Source organism: Ammospiza nelsoni, chromosome 13 (genome assembly GCF_027579445.1).
Source record: "Ammospiza nelsoni isolate bAmmNel1 chromosome 13, bAmmNel1.pri, whole genome shotgun sequence".
Classification (NCBI taxonomy): Eukaryota; Metazoa; Chordata; class Aves; order Passeriformes; family Passerellidae; genus Ammospiza; species Ammospiza nelsoni.
This window is the reverse complement of record NC_080645.1, coordinates 12,731,609-12,759,490: the sequence shown is the minus strand read 5'-3', so window position 1 is coordinate 12,759,490 and position 27,882 is coordinate 12,731,609. Positions and strand designations below refer to the sequence as shown.

At 39.5% G+C, this 27,882-nt stretch overlaps 1 protein-coding gene across 1 annotated transcript; it reads right to left on the bottom strand.

Annotated features, from left to right (window-relative positions):
* Window positions 1–27,882, bottom strand: MMP2 (matrix metallopeptidase 2). The gene is made up of 13 exons (XM_059481389.1): window positions 27,551–27,882; window positions 23,883–24,109; window positions 22,295–22,443; window positions 20,021–20,149; window positions 19,122–19,295; window positions 15,457–15,630; window positions 13,125–13,298; window positions 11,924–12,079; window positions 9,978–10,125; window positions 6,350–6,486; window positions 4,448–4,607; window positions 1,715–1,824; window positions 1–986 (listed from the first exon to the last, which is right to left on the bottom strand). The coding sequence occupies exons 1-13, from the start codon at window positions 27,692–27,694 to the stop codon at window positions 883–885; spliced, it is 1,986 nt and encodes a 661-aa protein (XP_059337372.1). The 5' UTR covers window positions 27,695–27,882; the 3' UTR covers window positions 1–882.

Here is a 27,882-nt window from a genome sequence, read left to right as displayed (position 1 = left end):
TAGTGTTGACAGTGTAATTTGATTTTATTGGTATTGTTGGCACTTCATGTGTGGGACATTCTTTTCTGGTTTATTTTTTAATGAGAAACATTCTATCAGATTGTGAAAAGAACAAAGCCTAATTGAACAACTCCCCCAATATTATAAAGAACAGAAAAATAAAACATGTTAAACAATACTTGACTTTTATGTATAACTCATTGTCTTCAAAAATCTGAATCGTTTCCATCCATATAAACAAGTTATATAGTAGTAACAAAGTGCATGAAGCAAATTGCTAAATTTAACTAAGGTATTAAAATAAAAAGTACTTTAAAACAATACTTTAACACAGTTTTTTGCCATGATTCTATCATGCATCAACACAAAGCAGATCCTGAGGCAACCTGTGCCTTTCTGTATTATTATGTAAATAAATGGAAGTAATGATCAAATTTGTAAGAGGGTGAAAAACATCAAGACAAACCATCCATTTATAACAGAGCTGTATTTAAAAAAAAATAAAAATCAAAGTGCACTGCTGGTACATCTCATTTGAGCCTATCTGGTATGTGAATAACCCGTCTGGTATGTGAATGATCCAGTCTCCAAAGGTTCCAAGGCTTTGTATAAGCACCAAGGCAATAAAGAATGATGTCTGTTCTGTTCATAGCACTATGACTCGCATGACAACAGAAAAATTGTACCAGAATATATAGTAAACGTCTTTTGTATACTGAGGAGGCAAATACTCTTAAATTATCTGATGTGTACAGTACTGGTACTTAGTGTCTTGGTGCCAGTACCAGACTGGTCCAGTAATTAACATTCAGATCTATTTCTAATTACAGATAAGGCATATAACAAAAAAGTAAATATTTGGTTATTGATATCTCATATGGTTCAGCAAGCCAACCAGTCAGAGCTTATCTTGCCAATTTTAACAATCTTCAAACTCTTGTCTTCCATTTGTAGATAGTACTGATCTTTGAAAAAGTAGGTATATCCTGTTAAAATAAATAAATAAACATGCTCAGATTATGGAGCACATAATTCTTGATAAAAGATGTTTTGTCTTTGTGATTTCATGAAGCTTAATGAATTGAATGACTTATTTCCCAAAATATTAATATGTATTTGTATTATTAAAAAGATATATTTTTAAAATACATTGAAATTCCCATCCTGTGTAAGAGAGCTCTTGCTAAATGGAGCCTTATTAAGGTCACTGCTTTGTGAGCCAGAGTTTTCTGGGATGAAATGTTTGCTGGCAAAATAGATGTTGAAAATGTGACTGAGTCAGGACTCATGTGACACCAGCATTGCTCTCAGACTTTAGTGCATATCTGTGCAAAATTTAAGGCCCCTTAAAAGCACGGGCCAGGATCTCAGCTGGAGTGCACAGGAAATTAAGAAAAATTGCAACATAGAACCCATTCATGCCTGTGATTGGGGAGATTATCATCCTTGAGTTCTGGCTGTGCTAGGGCAGGATGGTGCTGAAATGGTGCTGGGAGTGTGTGGAGGAACCTGGGGAGTGTCAAGGAGCTGGGAAATGTCCAAGCCACAAGGACTGGCTTGGTCATGCACCCTGGAGTCAGGACATCCTGTGCATCAGGCCTTGGGTGGCTCCGTTTGGCTCCTGATCATGGACCACAAGGAATTAGTCTCCAGTAATTTTTTCACCAAAAAATAAGAGAGTTTGTTAGTGATTTAAATCAGAATTACAGCTTACCACTGTCCCCAAGGCCCAGGACAGCATCGAGGTTATCTGGAACACCATTCCAAGAGTCAGCAATGAATTTAGGGGATGCAAGCTCCATTTTCTTCTTTTCTTCATTGTACCTGAAGGAAATTACATGTCTACATTACAAATCTGCATTTAATGTTAAATTGTAATATAATTTTTCAGGGTGTCTTCAGCAAATGTGACTATACAAAACAAATAGAAATATAATAACTGAGATTGTAACGTGGTTTGTATTTCATTATAATTATTACTGATTCCTTTAAAATCCTGTGAAATTTTACATCTTTCCTTCAAAAATGCAATTCTGAATTGAAATTAAACTTCCTAAGGAAAGTTCTTTCCAGAAACATAATTTGGATGGGAATCAGTGCTGAGCAGGAGGTGTGGAGGTGTCCTGAGCACAGTGATGTGAAAAATAGTCTGAACCAGGCTTCAAGTACAGCATGTGAGGCCTCAATGACCCCAGAGGAGCTCCAGCACCTCTTCAGGAGCAGGAGACTTCAGAGAGGTTGTCTTTGACTGTACTGGAGGGAGAAAACCATTTATGTTCCTAATTTCTATTTATCCATGTCCATAAGTATCTCAGATTACTTTTCCCTCATTGCTCTGTGGAACTACTTGGAATATATCCAAAGTTACACCAGTACTAATAAGCACTAGCTTGGTCAAAATCAATTTAAACGATTAATTTAAATTCCTTATGATTTTTTTCTGGGCTATTTAAAGGAAAATCTAATACCTTGCTGGGTAGCTTTAAAATTTCAGCTGTGGAATCTGAGCCAGCTCCTTTTCCCCTCCCTCACAAAACTTTGCTCTGCTCAACAGTCTTGTTATAATAACACTAAAATAGCTTGTGGCTGGAATGAAGGAGAGAGAAGGCTTCCAAAAACCCCATTTAAAGTAAGTGTGATAATGACACAGGAAGGACTATGGTATGTAAGTATTTTGATTCCACTGACAGAGTCCTTGTATAAAATGTAACAGCCACATACTTAAGGGTTATAGAGTCTCTTCAACAGAGATGCATTTTTTGTTCTGAAATGTTTTTCAACTGCTTGCTTTCTTCTTTACACAGATAGAAATCACTTAATCCTATTTTGTTTCCTTAACAATAAATTATGCATTCTGCAGTGACTGCACTTGATAAGGTGCTTTGATAGAAATACTGTCTGTGATTGGAGTGATGAATTACTTGGAGGCCCTGCAGTACAGTTAATCAAAACAATAGTTGGTACAGAGGAAACCAGCAGCTTTTTAACTCATAGTTTGTAGGTTTTAGTAGCAGTCTGAAGTGCTGCAAATGGCTGTATTAGAACTACTTGTGTTTAAATGGTCTCTACAATATGACAATAAAAATTTAATAAATTTAAGTTTTTACTGGTTTTTTTTAAAGCTAATGGAGAAGAGTACTGTCCTTAAAGTAATGGAAAATTATGATCAAGTGGCAATTGTATGGAAAGAGTATTTTATTTACTTACAGGAATCCACAGCCATTAGGACAAAATAAAGTCATTCAGTTTAATCATAACATGAAATTATTGTTCACATAAAATGGACTCAATTATAATGAGACGTCCTTTGATATCTTATATAGAACATCTATCAGAATGAACCCTTAAAGACTGCAGAATCTTTTAGATTTCTGGTGGTTATTTCTGATATTTAACTTTCCTCTAAATTGTCAGTTAATGAATGGGTCCACTTTCAGCCTGTTGTGTAATGTCTGCATTCCTGAAGTGCAGTCCTGTTCCTGGGACAGGCCTCTGACAGTGACTGCAGGAGTCAGGGCCTCTCTTTTGTTCTGATGCCATCTTGACAGCACAGAGGTAACTCACAAAGATTCTCCTCTGCTTTTTAAGATGGTCTTTTGTGCCAGATCTTCCTGGCAGTTATGGTAATGAAATTCTATTAAATACAATCATACAATTAGTAGACTCTGAAAAAATTCATTAAAAAAAGTAATTTTTAAGGACATTTTTTATTAATCTAAAATGATAAGAGCATGGTAGCAGGTCACCTGAGTTTCACTGGAAACATGAAAAGGATTTAGAGATTGTCCAAATGAATTGAAGCTAAGATTTTTCTCAAAGTACTTACAGATACACTTGTGGCTTGTTCAGATTTCCTCAGTGCCAACTATATAAGTAGAGCAAATGTGTAAGTGATGGTGCATCAGCTGCTGAAAGGATTTACAATCATCCCTGGCAGGTTTTGGTAGTCACACTGCTGTTTCCTTTAAATCTGGTGCCTCTAAACCTGATGGCTCAGTGAAAGAATTTCTTAGACAATCTGGTCAGTCTTTGGATTCAAGTGACTGGAGCTCAGTGTATTTTTAAGGAATTACTTGTAGAGTTTTCTCCCAGCATTTGTGAACTGACAGTACGGACAAAATGCCCCTCTGAAGAGCCAGGGACTGATGTGGGGCACTTGCTGGTACATGGGGGCACAGGGATGAGTTGTTAGTGGTGGCAGCCTGACAGACACTCCCAGATACCCTCTTCCATTGCTGTTTTTGAGGCTGTTATTTTCTCAAATACCTGCCAGTTCCCTGTTGCTGTACTGAAGCATTTCCTGCTGTCAGCACCACCCTGGCAGCCCTTGTTCTGCACTCCCAGAGGATGTGCCCTGTGTTTGGTCCCCCCTCCTGAAGCTCAGGGTGCATCCAGCCCTGGAGATAGCTCAGCTCACAGCATCCCACCACCACTCAATGCAGCTTACTTCCAGTATCTGTCTCCAGCAAAAATGTATGTCCTCTTGTTCCTGCCCCAGTTAAAGGCTGCATCCACACGCTGCACATCAGGGGGCAGCCCCAGGCTGCTGAGCTTCTTTGGATAGCCTCTGTCCAGGTTGCTGGCTGAATAAACCCAGTACTCATTTCCTAAGAAGGGGAGAAAAAACTATTTATTACTCAGTAACAAAAGGGTATTTCTTCCTTTTTGCTTTGCCATGTGACTTTTTATTATGCTAGCTGTACCATTAGACTTTCAAGTATTTTACCATTTATGATTACATTCCAAGTGTACTGTGGTTACCACTGCTTTTGCTACTGAAGTGCTCCTTGCCTCAGAAAAACACATCCTCTCATTTCTCTTGCTTCCCCCCTTCTTAGCTGGTGCACCTTTGAGACAGACACTGCCTTGGCACGTTGGAGTTATTTGCTAAAACAAGTAGTTTATACAGGAAACTTTTTGTAGGATGAAAATTGAAACCAGGCGGGGTCACCTGGTGTTCAATACAGCAGCTCATTGTCACCCTTTATTTGTTTTGTTGGCCAGTTTTACTGAGTGATTAACAGGAAGTTTTTGCTCAAAGTTCATGTTGTCCTTTGTCACAAAACATTATCTAATGTCTCTCCAGATATGTACTAGTGGGCTATGTAGTAGTGTTCCATATTCTTTACATGGAATTATAATTTGCTTAGTAAATAGCCTCACTGGATTGTCTGAAAGCCATGGAAAGATTTATTCATGAAAGGACATTTTTTTTTTGATCTTGTTGTAGTGGGAAAGTAAGTAAGTAAAGTATTAATGTGAGAAAAATGTAGCATTTGAGATTCTTGGAAGTTATTGATTCACTATTCAGGAGCAAAGGGTGGGACTAACTAGTATTAGAAGTAAGGACTATAAGTATTTTAAGACAGTTGGGTTATTTTCAAACCAATCTTTGTTTTTAGATAGTTCTTATTTATTTTTTTAAACAAGCAGGTTAGCTGTGTTTTCCTGGAATTTATAAAGAAAAGGAGAGGTATAGATGTGACAGGATTATATATAATATATTGCAATATTTGAAGTGTTTTGGTTTGCCTGACTAATTTTAGGGTTTTTTCTCCCATCCATGTAAACTGAAGCAAATGGCCTCTGAGCCATGTGGAATAGATTATCATTACTTTTTTCTCTCCTGTACAGAAAATGTACAGCAGCTTTTGCCATACGGTTTTTACATGACTGGAGATGTTTAGTCATGTTTTTAGTAGATACTGGAGCCTAGGTTTTGCTGGCTCAGTTCTTCATGTTGAAAACAGTCTCACAGCTCTGCTCATTTGGCCACTTCAGCTGAACCTTATGTGACAGACAGAGCAGAGCTTCCTGTCCTCCTCCTCTCCCATGGAGGCAGCTTGCCTGGATCCTCTGCCTGATGAGCCACCAAGGAAGATGCTTGGAAGCCAGAGTGGAAGTCAATCCTTGGCAAAAGACAAGGAGAAGCATGAGGAGAAAAAAAAAATGTAGCCTTCTCAAGCAACATGTGCTGAGATAATAGCTTAAAATGGAAGGAAACAAGAAAGAGCAGGGACTGAGGAAAGAGAGTTTCCACTGTTGTTGTTGCTTTGCATTTTAAATAATTATTATTTTTGGTTTTGCTTATTGTTGAATGTCTCTTTTTAGGTGCTTATAGCTCTCCTTTTGTTGTGCTGGAGGCTGAATGCTCTTTTGAGTCTTTCAGATCCAGCTTTTGTCCTAAAATCCTCCACTTGTGAATAGGGAGATCTGTCACCCTACCTGTCAGCTCTGCTGGCTCTTAGACAGGCTGTTCCCTGTCCCAGGTACATTATGTAAATGAATACTTATATTTTGAAACTTAAACCCCACACCTGTAAAAAAATACAGCCTTTAAAACCAATACCTGAGAAAAACACAGACTTCTCGTCCTGAGGGGCCTCATAGACAGCATCAATTTTCTCTGGCAGATCAGGCCAGAATGTAGCAACAAGAAGAGGACCTGTGGGTTTTCCTCGGGGGTTTATAGTCCTCCACATGAATCTGAGCAGAACAGAAAATTGTACAAGATTTACAATGAACTAATTCAGCAGCACATCTGTTTCTCATCACTCCTGGCACAGCCACGTGAGCACGCACACACACACACATGCGCACACTCGGAACTCTTCTCTCCACTGACTAAAAAGCAAACTCATTTATTTGGAGTTTATGCTGCTAGAGGAGCTGCACCAAAAGCTGCATGCTGGAGTGCAGGTGAAATTGCTGTGCTGATTGCTCCTGTTGCTTTTTTGCATCGGGGCAAAATTTATCCTATGCTTTGAGTACACAAATGAAGTACTTTGAGCATACAAATAAACTCATTTATGCTGTGTTTAAACTGATAGAGCCCTCCTGGTGCTGTGGATGGAGGAGATGGATGAACATTTAACAAAAGCAGAGTTTTGCATTCCATGAACTCTCTTGCAATTACTACTGTAGGGACTAAAAGTTCAAATTTAATAGCAGTATATCATAGGGCTTGGAAGTGAGTTTGGCTGTAAAAGAAACTGCTAGCACTAAAAGCATTCATTAGAGAAATGCAAAGGGTAATTTATTGGCTATTTTATGTATAAGGAGAATGATAATTTGATTTAAGCTTTAAAAAGCTCTAATTATCTTTAAATGGCAAAGCTTTGTGCTGAGGGCTTTTGGTATTTAAAATGGCACCGCTATTTCGTCCTCCATAGAACAAAGAACTTTTTTCCCCAACAGAACAAAAGTTGTGACTTTGTCATAAAATGAAAAATCAGCAGGCTGGTGGAATTGCTCTTGCACCAAGCTGTAGTTGTTAAATTCTGAGGTCAAACTGCTTTTAACATTAATATGTTTCTGAAGCTCAAGGTGCTGCTGGCATTTTAATTTTTGGCAGAGTATAAATGGTTATTACCCCTTCCTGCCTAGAATAATTATACCTTTGAGCAGCCCAAAACATTAAACTGCATTTTTTTGGTCTAAAATTTGGAGGAGCAGTCCTAAATTAATTTAACAAATTGCTGTATTTTTATCAATAATGAAGATAGTAATATGTCACCCTATCCATGTTTTGTATACATAGATGTATTTTTAACATGTACAAAAACATCTCTGAGCATGACTCTTAATTTTCATTTACAAAAAAGAGGCAAAGAATAAGCCATCTGTCTAATTACTCCTCTTGAAAGTGTTAAACCACATGTGGCATGCTGTAATGGGTAATAGTGTTCATTTCATGCATCTCTTTTTAGACAGAAAAGAAGATCCAATGTAATATGGAATGGACATTCATATAGAAAATCTTTATAACACAGCATTCATAAAAGTAGTTCCTTTAAAAATCCAAGTTACAGAACTCTCAGTCACTTTGGTTCTGATTTATGGCTGAACCAGCTCCAGTAATTGCTATCTGCATGAATTTTAAACGTTCCAGGGCCAACAGAGACTTAACACCAGATTTTTAATAAACCACATATTTCAAAGGACTTGTTAAATTGGTGAGGTTTTCTTTTGGAAAGGCAAACTTTGTCAAAGATGAATTTTATTTTGTTTTTGAATTGGGTAGAAGGTATTTCTATTTCTACACATCTTACTGAGGAAATGTTGACATTAATTATTTGGCTTTCTCACTTCAGTTTGAACACAATAATATGTTTTAACTCATCCATAATAAATCTTAATATTTATAGACAGATTTAGTAATTTCGTTACAGCAGGTATTTTACATCATATTTTAACATCACCTATACTTGAAATGATGATGATGATGATTTTTATATGCAGTTATTGAAAGTGGGTCTTTTTTAGTGTCCTGATAAATTTCAAAGTGTGAACTTTTGTTCACTCTCACTCACCATCTGTGGAAATGCTGTTTTTGGGCATTCTGTGCCCAATAGAAAAGCTCAGCTGTTCTCTATGCCTAACAGCCATAATTCCTGTAATTCCCATTTCCTGGATATTTCTTTTCCTTGATTTGAGGTGGGGAGGGAAAATACTTTATTTTTGGAAAGAATTAATCATATTTGACCTCCTTTTTGCTATTTACTCACTTTGCCATGTGACAGTTGGATTCTATGGTAATTTTCATGAATCATAAAAGTCACACGACACATGAGACACAGTTGTTTCTTGAATTCCTCAAGTGAGTCACAATGCTGTTTGCCTGATACTTGGAAAGCTGCAAGACTGACAGGCAAAGCCATTCCAGAGCAAAACAATTCAACAGTTGTCTGCTTTTTGTGCATGCTGGATGAAGGCTGAGCCAGTCTGAACAGATCGTTTTGGTATTTGCATAGTTCTTAGACCAACTGTTTCTAAATGCAAAATACTTCTATTTTGTTGGGATTATATGGAATATTGGATCACACTGCTGGTTTAGGGATAGATTTTACATTGTTCCTGTGTGTGACTGCTGGTTTGCAAGGCGGAGGTCTGGCTGAAAACCCAGGGCCATGAGTGAGCAGAGGAGGAGCAGGAGCTGGGAATGCTGTGGGACTTGGTGGGGTTTTACTGCTGTGAGAATGTTTTTCCTTTGGAGGCTCTGAGCTCAGGTGAATACTTCAGCACTGTGATGACCAAATTAGCAAAAGTGGGCACTGTTTTTGGCCAGCTTGGTATGGGGTTGTGGGGCTTTGTGTGAGGCTGATCTGTCAGTACTACGGGGCCATTTGGTGGCCAAGGAAAGAATGTCCCTTGCCAGTAGGGATCACTGGAGTCATTGCCTGCTGCTGACAGGGCCAGGAGAAAGAATACAAAATGTATCAGGGTGATACCCACAGACCAGATTGAAGCTTCTTACAAGCAGAAGGTTTAAATTCCATTTCTGTATTACTAAAACACAAAGCCTGTGATAAAGATTAAGTCCAACTTCCAACCTAAAGCACCATTATGCTGGATATCATATAGATTGGATCTAGAAGGAAATACATGGAATCATGGTATTTACCCATAAAAAATCAACTAACTAACCCTGTTTTTTTGTTACTAAAAGCTGGTGAGTAGAGTTAAACCATGCAGCATAGTAATAAATGCTTCATATATCTAGCTGAAAAAGGAGCTAAAGAAAGGAGCTTTAGTGTCTCTCACAATGGTGCTGCCAAGTCCCACACTCCTTAGGAGATGCTGTTCATTGCTGAGCAGTTGGGTAACACAGGCCCTGGCAAAGGCAGGGGGAGCTGCAGCTGAGCTGCCACCTCATTTTATGAGGAATGTCCCTGCTTTTGCATTCAAAATGCCTTTGGTGCCTTCTGTCTTGGAGGCTTTGCACACATGTAGCCCATCCCAGTCACCAGTGTCCTTGATGTGTTACAGCAGCCATGAGTCACATAATGCTGTTATTTAATGACTGAATTAAACCATTTCCATTTCCCTTAGGAGCTGATCAGGATACTTTCCCACCTCTGAACACACAAAACAAAGGGTGGATTTTGTGCCTGATAACAAATGTCTAGATTTTGGTGAATAAGTCTCACAGATTCCTTCACTTAAAATTCTCTTGATAAGCAATTTATCTCACTTACCTATCTTTGAAGAAAAATATTTCTCCTCTAATTTGTGCGACTCCATCAAACACAATTTCATGCTTGCAGAGCTCTGGAGTGACAGGTCCCAGGGTTGGCTGTGGGCCTGGTCCTGGTCCTGGTCCTGGCCCCACATCAGGTGACACCTCTGTGATGGTGAACAGAGACATTCTGTCACATGGAAATGAAGGGCTGCACAGGTTACATGGAGAACAAAAGCTGCCATGGTTTCTAAAAGGGTAATCATTTGGAGAGAGTTCTTGAAGGAGGAAAAACTGATAATAGAATCTCTTCAGAAGAAGGGTGGTGGTGGTTGAGCAGAGCTGAGGAAGCCTTGACTTCCACTCCTGCCTTTATCCTCTTTGTGGCCTCATTTGAGACATGGTGCCTGTCTGTGTCTGTCTGGGCTGAGCTGCCTGGTTAACCTGAGAGATGATTACAAGTGATTACACTGGGTTCAGAAGTGAACATTACAATTTTTATTTTGCTGGCTTCTAAAAAGAAGATAAAGATTTCAAAGTCCTTGCACGCAGAATTATGTGCAACTCTGCTGAGAAAGAGGTCAAAATGGATTTATCTTTTTTAAAGAAGTGCCAATATTTGGCAAGTTACAAAGCTGCATTTTGAGCCATTTGTATGATCTTTCTGCCCTCATCAAGAATCAAAATGTGCTTTTCAGAGCATGCATTTTGCCATCTGGTTTATTTTATTTGGTATTATTATTTGGCTTGAGGCATTTGCCTCTTTTTCTCAGACATTGGGTTAATTTACTGTATGAGAAAAAAAAAATTGAGTGTAGTTGATTTGTGATGATAACAAAGCAAGATAAGTTTTTTTGAATACTTTTCTACTGTATACATACTGTATACATAGGAGCCCTGGAGTCATGTTCATGGAAAGCTGTTTGTAAAGGGTTATATGAGTTAAAAAGAAGGATAGTTTCATCTTGGATCTTGAAGCATGCTTTAAGACACCTGGGTTAAGTTCAGAACTCTTATCAAAGATACACAGTATGGGCTCAGAAAACTCACTTAATCTTGACCATGTCTCAATTCCCATTCTTAATTAAAGCAGCTAAGAACAAAGAATAATGAAGATTCAAATCGGATTTTTGTCTCATGTGATAATATTTTTGGCATATTCTTATTAAAATTTCTGAAGTGGGGAATACTGGAGAATATAGTCACAGTTAAAAAGATCTCTCAGTAGAAAAGTGAAAAGTACAGAAAGAGAAATGGAATATGGCAATGACTGCTTAATTGACTGTAGTGTACTGGTGCCTCTGCAAGGTAGAAAATGTATCCTTGGAAGGAATCTCAATCATGATACCACTTATGCATTTTACTGTCTGTGGAGAAAACAACAAATGCTAAAGATGTAGCTACATAAAAATACTTAAATTCACTTTTGCTTTAGGAGTCTGCCTAATACATTTTCACTGAAGTTCCAGCTCCCACACACTTTCTGCAAATGTTATTGTGATGGTATAGCTTGAATTGTGGGAAGGCAATGTGAGCTGTTTCCAAGCTGGGACACAGGAAACAATGTCCTTCCCCTCTTGCAGAGGGTCACAATCTGGGAAGCTCAGAGTGTTTCAGAAAGTGACATCCAAACCCACCCACATCAGGTATTTCAAGCTAGAGACAAACACAGCATTTCAGTGTCCCAGTAAAGGCACTAGAAATTCTCATCTAAAATTTTGTTTATGGGGTGCTTTGATGCTCCTTTCTATTTAGTAAATTTAATGATCCATCATCCTTAAGTTGTGATATTTGATTGAGGTAGGAGGCCTGGTAATGTGAATAAAGCAGAGGGAAAGGAGCAGAGGATATTTCTGGCATTGGTGGGATTGTGCCATTTGTAATTTACTGCAAATTCTGAGTCCCAGATTTCAGCCTGTGCTGGCTGATTTTCTGATGAGTTCTGCTGATGGGAGAGGACCTTACCATACAGCTCCTGGATCCCTTTGATGTCATCCTGAGAGAGCCTGAAGTTCTTGGTGTAGGTGTAGATGGGGGCCATGAGAGCCCCTGGGTCCTCGGAGTGCTCTAATCCCATTGCATGGCCAAACTCATGGGCAGCAACCAAGAAGAGACTGTACCCTGAATAACACATGAACACAGTGTTAGCTGCTTGCATTTAAATATGATTGCACCACAGAATAAATAATAAAAAAGGTTATTCGCAATAAATAATAATGACTAATATTTACAGCCTCCCATGGGGAGCATCACACCTATGGCAAATAATGACATTTCACTGGAGAAATTTTAAAACTTTCCTCTGTGGGTGATCTTTGCTGCTCTCTCCCATGCGGGTGACTCTGAGCACTGCCTTAATACTTGTGTGAGAAAAGGAAGTGTAGGAAATAACACTGGACATCCCTTTTAGGTACAGAAGAATTGTACTTGCAATCTAGATATAAAATCTTCCTTTTCACCATGAAATGGCTTGTAGGTGATAACCAGGTCTGTAAATATGTGCCTCTGAATCAGTACTGGTGTACCAAATATTGTTAGGTTAGGAATAACCTTTTATCATAGAATGCCATTTTATCAATTATGCCTGAACAGTCTCTAAAATTTGTCAGGTTTATCTCTTCCTAGAATAACCTCCTAAATCTAGCATTTATTTGTAAATATGTAAAAAGTCTTTTGCACTGCAAATATTAACCAAAGTGATTTTAAGTAGCAATATTCACCAAATAAACTTTATACTGTCTCACTTTTTGAACATGTTTTTCATCCTTCCCAATATCACTCACGAATGTATTAATTTTTTACATTTAGTGTTTGTTCCTAATTTGTACCTGTGTATAATTTACTGCATACTAGTGAAATACCATAGTACTTGTGGCTTTTAGCCTCAGAAGGAAAAACTGGTGGGGAGAAAAACATCTATTTATTTATTAATTTATTTAATATTTTTGCATTTTGGAAGGATCCCCCATCACTATAGCTTTAGGAAATCTTAATATTTCAGATGAGCTCTGGGTGTGACTCTCTAGCTGTCGTCTCACGCTTCAGTACAGGGACTTTGCTGAGATTCCAGCAAAATGCTGGAGTGATGAGCGTGACATCATGGCAGAGGTGCTGCCGTGGGTGCGGGCACTGCCCAGCGAGCCCCGTGTGTGACAGGAGGTGTCACCTTGGTCGGGACAGAAGCCCCACTTGCGGTCGTCGTCGTAGCTGCTGGTGGAGGCACACCAGAGCTTGCCGTCGCTGCGCCCCGCGCTCGTGCACGACTCGTACTTGTTCCCGAGGAAGATGAAGGGGAACACACAGGGAGCTCCCTCGGAATTCCCACCAACTGTGGACATGGCTGTGCAAAATGACAGGAAAACGCAGTGAGAAGGGGGTCCCTTTTGCATCTTCTTAAATGCGCTAAAGCGGGAAGGAAGCAGAAATAGCGCGGTGCTTCTAGGAATGTGAAGAGTAAGGTTAGAAGTATTATTTGAAAGTTGCCTGACAGAATAAAAAAGGAAAAAATCCACACATTGGCATTGTGATGGACTTGCAAATAGTTTTGGTGGGGGTGAGAGGGAGCCCTGGAGTCATGTTCACAGCTCTGGGAAAGCAGTAGTTTAACTTTTCCATTTTACTAAGACTATCTGTGGAGAAAACAACAAATGCTGAAGATGTAGCTACATAAAAATACTTGAATTCACTTTTTTTTTTAGGAGACTGCCTAATACATTTGCACTGAAGTTTCAGCTCCCACACACTTTCTGCAAATGTTATCGTGATGGTACAGCTTGAATTGTGGGATAACTTTTTATTTTTTTTGTAGATTTGTGAAGTTGGTAGATAATTTTCTGCTTTATCTTTTTTGGAAGGTGATTGCCCAGGAAGTATCTTTTAATGCTCATTCCTGGAGTTATTTTAAAGTGGCTGAAAGTGTTTAGGTGAAAGGTAGGGTTAGTGTCAGAAAGGTTAAAGAGCTGTTGAATATCCATCTGGCTGGTGGGTGTCCCACTGAAGAAAAAGCTTTATATATCCTAATAAATAGAATATTTAATTATAATATAAGATAATATATTATATTATATATATTAATATATAATTTATATAAACTATAATATAAATATAATGTTTAATATAATATAATAAACAGTAGGATACTGTTGAAAATCATGTGATTTGAAACATTTTTTAAAGAAAATGATGTATTAAATGGGGATAACTTTTTTTAACCATTATGTTTGCAAAAACTTGAGAAATTTTCCTGTGTTCTCATCTATGTAGTATATGGTAGTAACATATAAGAAATAATACTTGAATGTGCATGTACAAGTATTTCTAGAGGGAAGAGGATGTAAATGCATTTAAAATAACAGTTTAAAGTAGGTATCATGAACAGAATATGAAAAGAATATAAAACTAATTTAAATTCATTTCCACTGCTACCTGGAAATTACAGCTCCTTTCCAATTATGGTCTGTCTTCTGGGAAGGTACATGACAGCAATACAGAGGCAAAGCTGGTTGTGTCCCTAATTATTTATTGGTGTTTATTTCTAATTCATTATTATTTATTAATATCCTTTTATGCTGAAATAAAAAAGGTTAAACTAAGTGTATTTCCTACTTCCAGTGATAGCTACTGTGTTACCTAGGACTTTAACTATATTGATTCTAAATATACTGCTTCTTTTGTCTGTTGAATGATCCTTTAGAATTTTCCTAACCTTGTAGTAAGTTCTAATTAATTTGATCCTTTCTTTTCTTTTCTTTTTTAACATCTGAAATGTAAAATGGAAGGGTTACACCTGGTTATCAAAAGTAACAGAAAGACGAATACCAGTAAGGCCATTTTCAAGAGACCTCCAAAAATCAAAAAGCAGGATGCGTGTAGGTTTGAATGTAGCTTCCCATTGGCTCTGTTAAAAAACAGATTTTAGAGCTGCCATGGTTCACTTAATCTCTATACTTATGGCTATAGTGTCACAAAATGAACACTTGCCAAGCTATTCAACACTATAAATTAATTTTTGTTCCTTTATATAGTAAAACTCAAGTTAGGAAGTATGAAAAAGGGTGAAGAAAGCTGAAATTTCTTTTCATGTCTAAACCATTTCACTTGGCTTCTTTGAATTGCTGAAAAGATCTATTAACACAAGCTTAACTTACTAAACAGGATTCCTTTTTTACAAGTGTACATTGTGAGTATTAAGCTAAGATATTAATCAAACTTTCTTCTGTCTCATGAGACTTCCAGCGCCATTAACAAATTGTAATCTGATTGTTATTATCCTGCAGTGGTAGCCAGGCATTTGTAGGTTCATTGCCATTTGTGTTCCTGACAAACCTGTGCTGTGACACACCAGCAGATTGTTCCTGTTCCAGTTACATCCTTGGCCACCTCTGCTGAAATGGTGTTTAACTCATCAGCTTTTGTGTGCTCTGGGGGAAGAGTGCCCAAGGAGACTCGTTAAAACAATGCCCAGTTAGTCTGTGTTATGCAAGCAACGTTCCTCATACCAGTCTCTGGGCAGAATCCGTATTTCTTATCCCTGTCGTAGTCCTCAGTGGTGCCACACCATCGGTACCCGTCTGTCCTGCCCTCTGTCGTGCACTGCTCGTAGGACTGGCCTTGGAACTTGAAGGGAAACTTGCATGGCTGCCCATCACCATTGCCACCCATTGTAAAAAGCGCTGCAGGGAGAAGAGAGAGGAAAATGTCAATGCACAAAGCTCAGTATCAACAAGGAATCCCAGTGTGCCTGTGGGAATGTGCCCAGACAATGGACACCCATCAGATGTGATGCACTTCACACTCAGAAACTCTGTTTTACACCAGCAATGAAATGCCTTGGCTGGAGACAGCAGGGCTGTTACAGCCTCACAAGTGTACAGAAGGGAATGGCTGATTGATCTTAGCACAAGCTCATAACACAAACTTGATGTTCCTTCTTAAAACAGCATTTAGAAACAGGGTTCTGAGCAAGTAATTCATGTTCCTGAGCTCTGTGCTGATTCACTTGCCTTCTGTCAGAGATGTTAGCTGGAATGGCAGATTTGGGAAGAGTTTCTCAAAATGCTGGTGTACAGTAAAATTGAATATTAACCTGTAGCTTCTATCTCTATATTTGCTTTTCATTTCTGAGAATTTCTGCTCAGCCACTCAATAGTGAAGCAGGAGACGACAAGTATGACTGGTCCAAGAAAGCTGAACACTGGAGGCTTCTCCTGTCCTTTGCTTGGCCAGTGTTCCTGAAGGTTTTGTATTGGTCTTCTGGGGGAGGAGAGGGGATGAAGAGTGTTTGTTGTCAGTCCATGTGCACAAACAAGGCCCCATGGCTCAACCCTGAGAAGCAGAAACCTTTCTCATGGATGAGAGATTAAAATGGTTCATATCAAAATGACTTGAGTTCTGGGGTTGGATTTAGGATTTTACTAAACTTTCTGGAATATCTAGAGGAAGACGAATACAATCTCACCTGCTGGTATTTAAAAAATGTGTGTTCAATTTGATTTCTATGAAAATGCAGGTGGCTTGGAGTATCAGACATCTTGTGAATGTGATTGTGTCTTCTCCTGGCTGCTCTATCAGTGGGAATCCTCTGTGTTAGGACAATGTGCTGTGCCATGTGCTGGTGAGAGGAGACTGTGAAGGCAACAAACTGCTCTAGACCTTGCCCTGAACAGAGATTAAAAGTCCTTCATGCACTCATATGCTAATTCCCCATGAGTTTTAAGCAGAGCACTGCATGATTTGGCCTTTTTGAGGTGTCCAAGGGCATCTTTTCCCCTCTCTCTCATCCAATTTAAAGCTGCAGCTAAAACCCAAACATGTATGGGGGAAGCTTGGCAGGTTGATTTGAACTTTGCTGCTGTTTTTGATGACTCAACAGCCACTGCAGCCTCAGTGTTGGTGTAGAGTCTGAGGGGTTTGCCTTTGCTTAGTCTGATGCGCCAGTGGGAAGAGGCATTGTTTACGTGTGTGCTTCTTTAGAGTAGCACCAAATAACTCCCCCAGACCTCTTCTGGCTTAAGGGTGATTGGGAAAGGGCTCTGACAGAGGGGTGTTGTGACACAGATGGTCCATTTTGCTTTTTACACTTAAACCAGTAATTGGCCACAGCATCAGGGACATGAAGCAGTAGGTTATAGAAGTTCCAGTCCCACTAATGAGAGGACTTGGGGCTTTGCAGGCCTGGCTCACACACTTGTGCTCTGCCTACAGAGTGATTCTGTCCTTCTCCATCCTGGGCACGGATGGAGTCCTGTCTGCAACACACACTGTGCCTCCCCAAAAGAGCAAGCTGCAAATGTTGGTTTTTGTCTCAGATGCTGTACTAATATAGGAAAGGTGCATTAACTAGGACTGTGGCTATTGTGATGGGAGAAGGACTTTATATATTTTTTTAAGTAATGATAGAATTGGACAGCAAAGTTAAACTGAGTTGTTTAGATGACTCATTTACCATGAACTGCTTCCAGTTCTAGGTCTGGCAAACTCTGCATTTTAATAGCCTTTTTTATATTGGTTTACATGTGGCTAAGTTGCAAAAACCATATGGAAAGCCAGTCTCAGTTTGCATGCAGCCTTTCTGAGTCACAGAATGCAGTTTTTCATTTTGCTTGAGGCTCCATCATGTGATGGTAGCAACAACGGTTTATTAAGTTTTCAATCCCCCCCTCCTTACTATAAAATTGCTTTAATGTAAATGGAAGTTGGAGACTGGGGCAGTTTCCCCAGAACAAAGGGGCAATTTACTTGTAAGGGGCCTTGTTCTGCATCATGGTAAGCTCAGAATTTAAAAACTGAAGATACACTGACGTGAGAGCAGATTCAGACTGGGCATTACTGATATGTGAACTTCACTTTTAGCTCTTCCTAGAAAAATCAACCAGTTGTGATGTGAGGAAACCTCAGGCTGGAAAGCTGCTAAAACCCCAGTGGCACAGATCCAGGGTGGAGGTGGCTGCAGCTCCAGGAGGGCTCTGACTGGGAGAGCTGACAGGCTCTGTAGGAACTGGGGGGAGTGTGAGGCAGCTACAGGCAGTGACCAGATTGTTAGACCTTGGAGGACCAAAGTCAGGAGCCTAAACTGCCTCTAGTGGAAACAATTGATATCGAGATCCCTTGATCCCATATGGCAAGGGAGAAGATTTGTGTAATAGGTAGATAAATTTCTGCTTTACCTTTTGCTTTGACAAACTATAGTTCAATCAGTTTAAAAATTGGGGTACAGATCTGGGATTGACTTTAGAACAGCCTGGTGGAGCACCATAGCAGTGAAGATGTTTCCATGTATGCACTGTGGCTCTGTGATGAGAAGAATTGAAACTAACTTCAGTGAGTTAAGCATGAGAGAAACAAAGGCCAACAACCAGGAATGCTGCCCCCAACACAGAGTGTCTGATGTAAATCCTCCCCTATCTGAATGTATTAGCTGGGGTTTAGCAAATGGTGCCTTGGAATAATGAGTGAACAATGCCACTCTGCATTTAATAGGAAACATCTGTGCATAACTGTTCATGGGTCTTGCAAAACAATTACATCAGAAACAAATGGCTGAAACCCTTCTGTTCCATTTCAGAAACCTTGACACTGGCATTTCCAGGAACTTCACTTTCAGAACCAGCTCTCTCTGACAGGGCTTCACTGCTTACATTTTCAGCCTTACATAACTTTAGGATGTTACAAAGGTGTATCAGTCAGGGTATGTGGATTTCCATTTCTCCAGCTGCCTATAATCTGGATTTCCTTCTGACTGTATCTGAGTGCTTGCAGTATTTTAAAGAAATAAGCCAAATTTTTATCTTTTCTGGCTGAAAGAAAAGATAAAAATTTGTGTACTTTAAAAATTTTAAAAGTTATGGCTACATGACAACATTATGCATTTTGTCTAATCTGCAAATTAATGTTTCCAATTATGAAATAAAATTCTTGTGAAAGAGAGTTCTATTCAAATTCCAAAAAAGTAGAAATAAAATACAGCCCATGAAAATTTCTAAAACATTAGAAATTTTCATGGACTTATAATAATTTTGTACAGATACTGGTATATTATGATTTCTGAAAGATGTGAATTGTTTATCTGAAAGGGAAGGAATTTGGAAAAGCACAAGAAGTGGATGAGCAAAGAAGAAGGGAACAGTCTTCCAGGAAAAAACCAGTAGAATCATTGTCTACTCACACTCATGGGGACAAAATCCATATTTCCCATCTGCATCGAAGTCTTGGGTTGTGGAGCACCAGAGGAATCCATCGCTGCGTCCTGCATCTGTGCAGCTGTTGTACTCCTTGCCATTGAACCAGAAGGGAAACTTGCAATATTCACCATCTGCATTTCCATACTTCACTCTGACCACTGAGAGGAAAACAAATGCAGTGGTCAAATTAGCCACCCACTGATACAAAAAATACAGTTTCTGGGCATCTTCTTTTCCTGGAAGGTACTGATATAGAAATGCAGTCTGAATTTCCACTTTGAAATTCAATATGCTGCTGGTCTCTCTATTGGCAAGATGATCATAGCTGAAATATAAACTGGTAATTTTAAAATAATTCCATGGATATTACTCATGGTGAAGTGTTAGAATCAGCCCAGAAAAATATATATGTTGTTACTATGGCAAGGCAAAGTTAAAAAGGTGCTGTTAATACATTTAGTAATTTAGTTTCTTAAGTAATATGGTCTAAAATGTTCAGTATAGTTTCAAAGGTTCCAGGCAGCAGCTGAACATGAGCTGAACATGCCTTGTGCCTCATAAACCCCTTTGGTATTTCCAATGGGCCTTGCATGACATTTGCTGTAGCAGGGGCGACAGGGTGGAAACACAGACACACCCAGACCCTGGGGTTTATTTCAGTTTGTCACGTGGAGACTTATGAATATAGTATTGGTGCTGGAATATATACTAATGCATAGATAAGTCACTTATCCATAGCATTTTTTAATGGCAGAATTTTAAAATTATGTAAATGAATTTTCACCTTCTCATATTTACTGACCATCAATAAAAGCAGTTTATGCAGCATTAAAACAGAGCAGCCAGCAGGCCATATGTTCTGAAACATGAAAAAGTCTGGTACCTTGTCCCTCCCCAAGAGTCCACAGCTCATCATCATCAAAATGGGAGTCTCCTCCAATTCCTGGTCCTGGTGCAAAGGCATGAGCCAGGAGACCATCCTTGCCATCAAAGGGATAGCCATCACCATGTTCTGCAGGAGTGAGCAGACAAAAAAGAGCAGTTTCTAATGACCTCAGGCAGAGTCTCTACATGAATGATGATTAATATGTGTACTTTCCCATTCAAGACAGCAGCAGAATACTTTAGTGAGTGAATTTGCTGGTTTGGATTGTGCTACCAAGACTGATCCAGAGGAGAAGCAGCCAGTTCTTACAAAGAACATGAAGTGTCAGCACTGCAGTTGTCACAGGATGGTGTTTTATATCTCCTAAGTGTGGTGGAAAGAAATCAAAAATTTTGAAGGACAGTGAAGTATTGTACCTGAGATGTATGACTGCACACACAGTGCTGTTTCTTGTTGGAGGCTGATAGGGAGTTGTAACTTTAATATTGTGTATGAGGGATATTTCCAGGTAGTTCCTGCCACTCTCCAACACAGAGATTGGAAAGAAAAGGCAGGTTTCACTTTTCAGGCTGCTCTTTTCTGCTGCAGCTGGGATTGCTGTGCCCTCTCCTCTGTGCAGGGTACTCAGTGCCCCAGCAGGGAGGCACAGCTGGCTGTCTCAGCAGTGAGCTCTGCAAACCAGCTTGCTCCTGCTGCTCTGAGCCCTGAAGGAGCCTGTTCCTCCTTCCCTCCAAGCCCTGCAGGACTCAGCAGCTCACAGGGCAGCAGCAGGTTAAGCAGCTCTGCTGTTATTACACTGTGGGCTTTTCTTGGAAGTTCACCACTTGTGGGAAAGGAGGCTGGCACGGGCATAGCCGTGGTATTCATAGCTCTCCCACCACACTGACCTGTGCATCAAAGCTGGCTGCCAGCATCTCCACTTGCATCATTTCTGGTCTTTTGGTCTGATGTCTTGGCGTTCACAGAAGCCCTCAATACACAGGCCTGATTCTCTCCTCTGTTGCACTGATTTCAGGCTGGTGTCACTCCTAATACAAGCTCAGTTAATTCCCTTCAGGAGACCAGTGTGTCAGTTGTGAAGGACAAGATTTTGACCTAGATTAGGTGCTGCCCCTCCCATTTATTTCAAAGTAGATCCTTTACTTAAGAGAAGGGTTAAAGTGAAGAAACCTCATGGATGTCTCAGCCCCTGTGAATCTGACCTGCAGTACAGTGATAGCAATGACTGAGTGTGGAAAAAGCTCTTTGCCCACAGTTTCTTAGCTGGCTATAGCCAAGTACTAAAACCAGCAGAAACACTTCTGCTTTTGTCGACTTTTTTTTTTTTTTGCAAACCAAGCCAGTCTGGATGAGGATCTGAAGTCCTGAGTGTACAGAATCTCTGCAGCTTTTGAGGTCAACTCATCAGTAGCTAAAGCAAAGAAAACCAGCTTGAAATGAAACCTTTTACAAAGAGTTTAGTTATTCTTTGAACTGTTCACTCAACTTCCAAAGTCTACCTCCCAAGAAATTGGCTGCAGAAGTATCTTCATTAGTATTAAAAATTCTGTGACTATCCAGAAGAAGTTAAATGTCTCATGTTTACATTGAAAAGCCATAAAAATTCTTTCAGGGGTAACCAAGATTAATTGAGAAGACATGCACAATGAAAATGAATCAATTCACCCATCATCAGCTGTACTCAAACCATAGTTCAGCTTATGATATTTTAAATTCTTCAAGATCAAAGAATGCATTGAAAGCTTGCATTCTGCCATGATAAGAGAATGGGAACCAGCTATAGATTCAAAATTTGAAGTCAAAACTCCATTTTTAAGCTCTAGTATATTAGAACCCTCACCACTATCACTGGAAAACAGATATACAGAGCTATAAATAACAGATATACAGAACTATAAATAAATGATATGATGGCATTCCATTCTCTTCTGTGGCAGGAAGCCAGCTCACACCGTCTGAAGAGCTGTACCAATATGTCTCAGTTCTATTTCTGATTTGTAAATTTAAAAATAAAATGTTGCCCCTAGCAATTCTCTTTTGGAAAGATAAATACAGTGTAAGAATATTGTATAAATACTTCTCTCTCTCTCTCTAATGTATAAGAAAAAGTCTTAGTGGAATGAGATCTTAGCTTGTATGAGCCAAGTGTGAACTAGGACAAGGCTTTCCAGAAAGGCTCATGGGTGCTACTTATTGAGGGTGGATCATTCTAAACTGAGGATTAATGACAGGAACAAAACCCAAAACATAAGTAAAAATAGAAAAATGTACCCCATCGACCAAAATTAATCATAATGTCTGCTTCTCCATCGTGTATCCGGTTAAATCTCAGTGGTGTGACATCACTCCAGACTTGAAAGGCTCGAGCAAAGGCATCATCCACTGTCTCAGGGTCCAAATCCGGGGTGTAGCCTATAATCCTTAGAGGTAAAAGCAAAGTTAAGTAACACACAAACATCCTCCCTGGATTAGCTGTTCACTCCCAGCACACTGAGGAGGCTCAGCAGGGAAACCAGCTGAGAGGTAACACTGAGACCTAAACACCTCCCTTTGATTCAGAGATGAGTTTAGATGTGGCACTTACTGGTTATTTTCTTTTGGAATTGACTCAGCATAAAATTATAAACCCAGAGGCTGTAAAGCCTGGATGGCAGTGGGCCTTGCACAAAACATTCTGGGTTTTGCATCAGCACTGAGACCAGAAAGGGAGCTCAGTAACATTCTGAAGGTTTCAAGTGTGAATTTTGCTCTTTAATAAGAAAGAAAAGCAGCCCTTCTCCCTCACCTTTGTTGCTATCCATATATTGTTTAATCCCTGTGGAATGCTAATCCTTTACCTGTATGTGGGGTACATGGAAATAAAATACATGGGGAAATAGGAGGAAAAAGCATGTAAGACAAAGCTGTAGGCCTGACCTGAGAAAGGGACAAACTCTGAAGTGTGTTACTTTCTTCTTCTTCATATGTTTTAATTGGACTTCTATTTTAACTGGACTTCTAATATAAGTGCCTTAGATTATAACCTGTTATATTCCATGTAAAGACAAGTTTCCAATTCTATGCAGCACAGACAATGTGCATAGTGAGAGAAACTACTTTGTGCCTAAGGAGGATGAGGAAGATTCAGAGGAAACACATCAAGTAGGGGCTGTGAGAGCTGCCACAGGTTTTTTCAGTTGTTATTAGGTTAGTTGCAGCCGAAGGGGTGCTTTGAGTCCAAATTTGTGAGGGAACAGCAGACTAAGTCAGGCAACTACAACAAATCTGCTGTTTTTTCCCATTGGTGGTAAATGTTTGTTCATGGGCCACCTAAGGTAATGAGTTTTTTACCACCATGAGGGCTGTATTGGTCCCTAACTCATCAGAAGAAGATGAAATTAGAACATGTCAAACATATTGCAATAGGCTTGTTGAAACTCATGCTTGTATGTGTCTGAAATACAATTGTTTGATTTTTAGATTTATTTAATCATCTCCTTTTTAGGACTGGAAAATGAAGAGAGTTTGGCCTCTGCAATCAATGAGTACTTTGCTCGTCCTGGAGCAGATGGGCAGGTGAGATGCTCCTGCTCCAGCCCCCTTGGGATGCTCTCTGCAGAGCAAAGAGTAAACCCAAAATCTCTTCAGTTTCAACCAGAACCAGAAAGTTCATGTTAATATGATTCTTCCTGATATATTACAATTTGAAATGACAGAGGTATTTGTTAGAGCCTTTGGTAATTATCCAAACACCAGGGGGTTCTAACTCAAGGACTCTTGTCTAGCCCTCTAAACAGTTACTGCATTTCTATGTGCCTTCCTTATTTCTTGGAAGTGCTATGGGTATCAGTGATCAGACCCCACCCTTACCAGTCTGTACCTGTATGTTATGTGATTCTTTTCCCATTTTGGCTTTCTTGCAAAGAAGTTGTAATTGGCTACATCAGGGTTACCACAGCGGGGTTTCTTCATTGTCTCAATAGTATTTTGATCCAGATCTCCTGTTTCAGGCAGCCCAAAAAATTTCTGCATTTTCTTCAGGGTATCTTTCAGGACAAATAAATTGCAACTGTCTTTTGGGCAGCCATAGTATTTATTCAGGTATTGCTTGGGGAAGAAAAAGCACAGAACAAAGACTTTAAAATTCATAAAATAAATAGCTAATCATTATAAATAAATAAATACTATAATTCCATGTTCACTTTCCTTTTGTAATTTGCAAGTTTTCTTTTAAAAATTACAATTGCTAGTAAGTGAAGGACCAGAAGAATCTTCTTAATTGACACAAAGCATCCTTGATCACATGACATTGTCAATTAAACAGTCATTTCCATTCTTAGCTATCACCTTTACTTAATGAATTGCTTTTAGTTATTAGAGCATAGAGCTGTTATGTAGAACTACAAAGTAAAAATGGGCTTGTCTTTTTTTGTTTCTTTAATATGTATAAATCTGCTTACAGTTTTAGACTCTGTGCAATGTTTTCTTGGAAGATTCTGCATTATTGAGAAACTTCTCAAGAAATCAAAGCAACCCCAGAAATAAGACCACATTGATTGCAAAGAAAAAGCCCATTTTTACTCAAACCAAAGAGTTATTTGAATGTTGGATGGGTTTGCTTTTGAGTCAGACATTGCAAAGGCCTGAGGAAGAAAGTATTTGGTAACATCTCAATTGCTTGGACACTGCTGCCAATCAATATTTGTGTACTTTAAACTCCACTGAATGCTCCAGCACATTATGGCCAGACTGATGTTTCTGATACAGCTGTGGTGGCAGTTCTCAAAGTTCTTTCTCATTAGAAAAGAGTGGTCACAAGGGCCCCAAAAGATGGCAGAAATCACATTATTTTCATCTCCTAAAACAACACCCATGAAAGTCTCCTCCCCTTCTCTTAAGGATGGGTTTGCAGTGTTTTATGCCCCTCTGTGAAAGAGAAGCCATGTGAAATGCAGGTATCCCCAAACTGCACCCACGTGGGTGCTTGGCACTGCACAGAGCTGGGGGATGCCCTTCCAATGGTGCTGCAAGTTCCTGATCTTCCCAGTAAAAACAGTCTGCAGCTGAGGAAAAAACACCCTTCAGGTATTGCATCCGAGATGATATTAACTCTAAGTCCAAGGGAGGAAAACACCTGAATAAGGTAAAGGTACATTTGCCAAAAAAATATGAGGAATATCAGGGAAACAATTTCAAACTGACAAAATGACTGCACATTTGAGTTCTTGTGCCACCAAATATTCCCAAGAGAAACCTTGTTTCATGTGTGTAATTAATTGCTTAAGTTCACCCAGGAGACTGGGGATAAAACCACAACACCAGCAAAATAAAGCAGAGGATATTTGCTAACTGCAGTTGGTCAAGCCTAGCTTTCGCCACCTTCCTCAAAGTCCAGGCCAACCTCATCTGCCCAGCATAGGAAATGGCTCAGGGATTGCTCAGAAAAGGATTTAATCAAGATGTTACACCATTTCCTTCAGAAGGTCCTCCATCCATCATGACGGAGCACAGACTGTGGCTAGTTTTTGTGATTTTTGTAACCTCTGATTTTTGTGATTTTTGGAATTTCTGATGTGCTATTTCTCCATTGGGGACTGGCAAATGAAGGACACACAGTGGCTTCATCTTTGCTTCCACTGAGCTGCTCTCCACACATAGTTAATGGGGTCTGGTGGAAATTATGTGAAATGCCTTGAGAACATAATCAAACAAGCCAGTTTGGTTCTTATACTAATTTTCATTTCATGTAGTTTGATGGGTTTTCTTATGCTTCTGCTTGCATCCCCCAATGATGTACCTGGTGTGATACAGACTGCATGTCAGCACTGACTGAGGAACCAGGCTGCTGCTCTTGCCATTTTAGGTTTAGGAGCCAGCTCTACAATCAAAACTATAAACTGAGGCTTGGTGAAGAATTTCACTTGCTAATATTCTAAATAAAAAGCTAACCAACCCCTTTCAGTTTTTCCTAAAATGGAGATTTTATTGAAGATGAGAAATGACCAAGATTAGCTGTTCTATGAGGAGAGAATCTTGAAGAAAATGTAATGTCTATGCAAACCACATCTTGGCCTAGGCTGTGAAATGCAGTTTCCTCAGAGTCAGCAGGGAGCTGTGGCGATCTGGAATTTTGATCCAGCCCATTAATGAAATAGGGTCCAGCTGCAACATAGCAATTTGTGTTCTGATGCTGAGTGTTGGGGCTGTCCTGATGGAGGGCATGGGGAAGGGCAGCCAGTTAGCATTGCCCAAGGGTGCCCCAAGAAAGACAAAGAAGGACTGCAGTGTGAAACCAGCTTGTAATTTTCCTCTGAGTACACATAATAAATAGGTTGTTTGAAAGGAACAGAGATGAGGGGAGATGTGGATTGCAGTTATTGAATAAAAGCCTGGCTGTGTCTAAGAAAATAGATTCTCTTAGGGTGGTTAAATTGCTCTTAGACACGTGGGACCCCACTCTCCTCTCCCAAATGCACTGCCCCTGCCCCCAGCTCTTGGCCACTGTGCTGCTAAGGCAAAACCTTGGGTGAATTTGTTTTGTTAACTGCTGAGGAATGCCCTATTTGGGTCAGTTTGTCTGTTTTCCCTAAACTTTCTGACACAGCTCCCAACTGGAAATTCTCTCTGTACCCTCCCACAGACCTCCTTTAACCTGGCAAGCTTTCCCAAGATGTACACAAACTCCTGAAGAAAAGTGACCAACTTTCAAGTCTCTATGTCCTAAAATAAGAATAATTTATCTCAATCCTCCTTAAAATGGATTTACTGCTGAAGAAGAGAAATAATTAGTCTATAATTTAGTCTATAATTTACATGCTAAAATAAGGATAATCCATCTCAATCTCCCTTTAAATGGACTTCCCCATAAAGTCACTTTTATGAACATCCACAGGGCTAAAAAAAAAAGATTAGAAAATAATGCTGTAGAGTTAGAGCTATAATTTGCTAATATACAGAAATACAAACTCCTTTTTTTGTTCCAGATTGGATTTGGGAAAAAAATTCCTTAAACCTCGATGAGATTGTTTTCCAAAGTCAAAACCAGTCACAATGGCTTCTGAAATTCGAGCCAGCTTTCAGTTGTAGTGTCCCTTAAAGTAGTGTTTATGCAACCCACAGTAAACATTCTGGAAAACTCACTTCTGAAACTGTGTATACATTAAGGGAGTCTCAACTGCCCTCACTTCTATTTGATTTAAGTAAAAAAATTAGATGTCTCTTATTTGCCCTTCTCACCTCTTACCATTGCAATATTTTGAATTTAGTCATGATGATTTCACGAAAATATTTTGTATCTTGAGACTTAAGAGGAAAAAAACCCCAAAAAACTGACTTTCTTTGCTGGCTTAAAAATTTTTAAGAGAGGAAACATTACTTGGCTCCAGTTTAACTTTTGAAAGCTGATACCTTTGCTAGCTAGCTAGCACTTCCAGAGACTCCAGGGAAAGAATGCCACAGTCATTCCTTAGCCTCAGCTGAATCAAGAAAGAAACATCTGCTTATGAAACAACAATAGAAATCCAAAGCAAAGATGAAACCAACACTTACCACTGCTAGCTCTTTGTCTGTTTTGGGAGTGCTGTCTCCAGGAAACTTAATGATTGGTGACGGAGCGGCCAAAGTTCTGTGAAAAAGATAAACTTGGACGAATAGCACTTTAAAAACGAAGCCATGGCCAATGTGAGTCTTCATTCTGCCTAAATTTGTGCTCTCCTCTTTGGAAAAAAGCTTTTCCTGCTGTCTCTCAGTTACTTTAGCTGCAAAATGCACCAGTTGCTTATCTGCACATCTTGACTCCGAGCACTGTGCTCCCTTTTGCTTGCTCCAGCAGTTCCTTTGTATGTTTAAAACATCCAGATGCGCAGTCTCAAGCTACCACA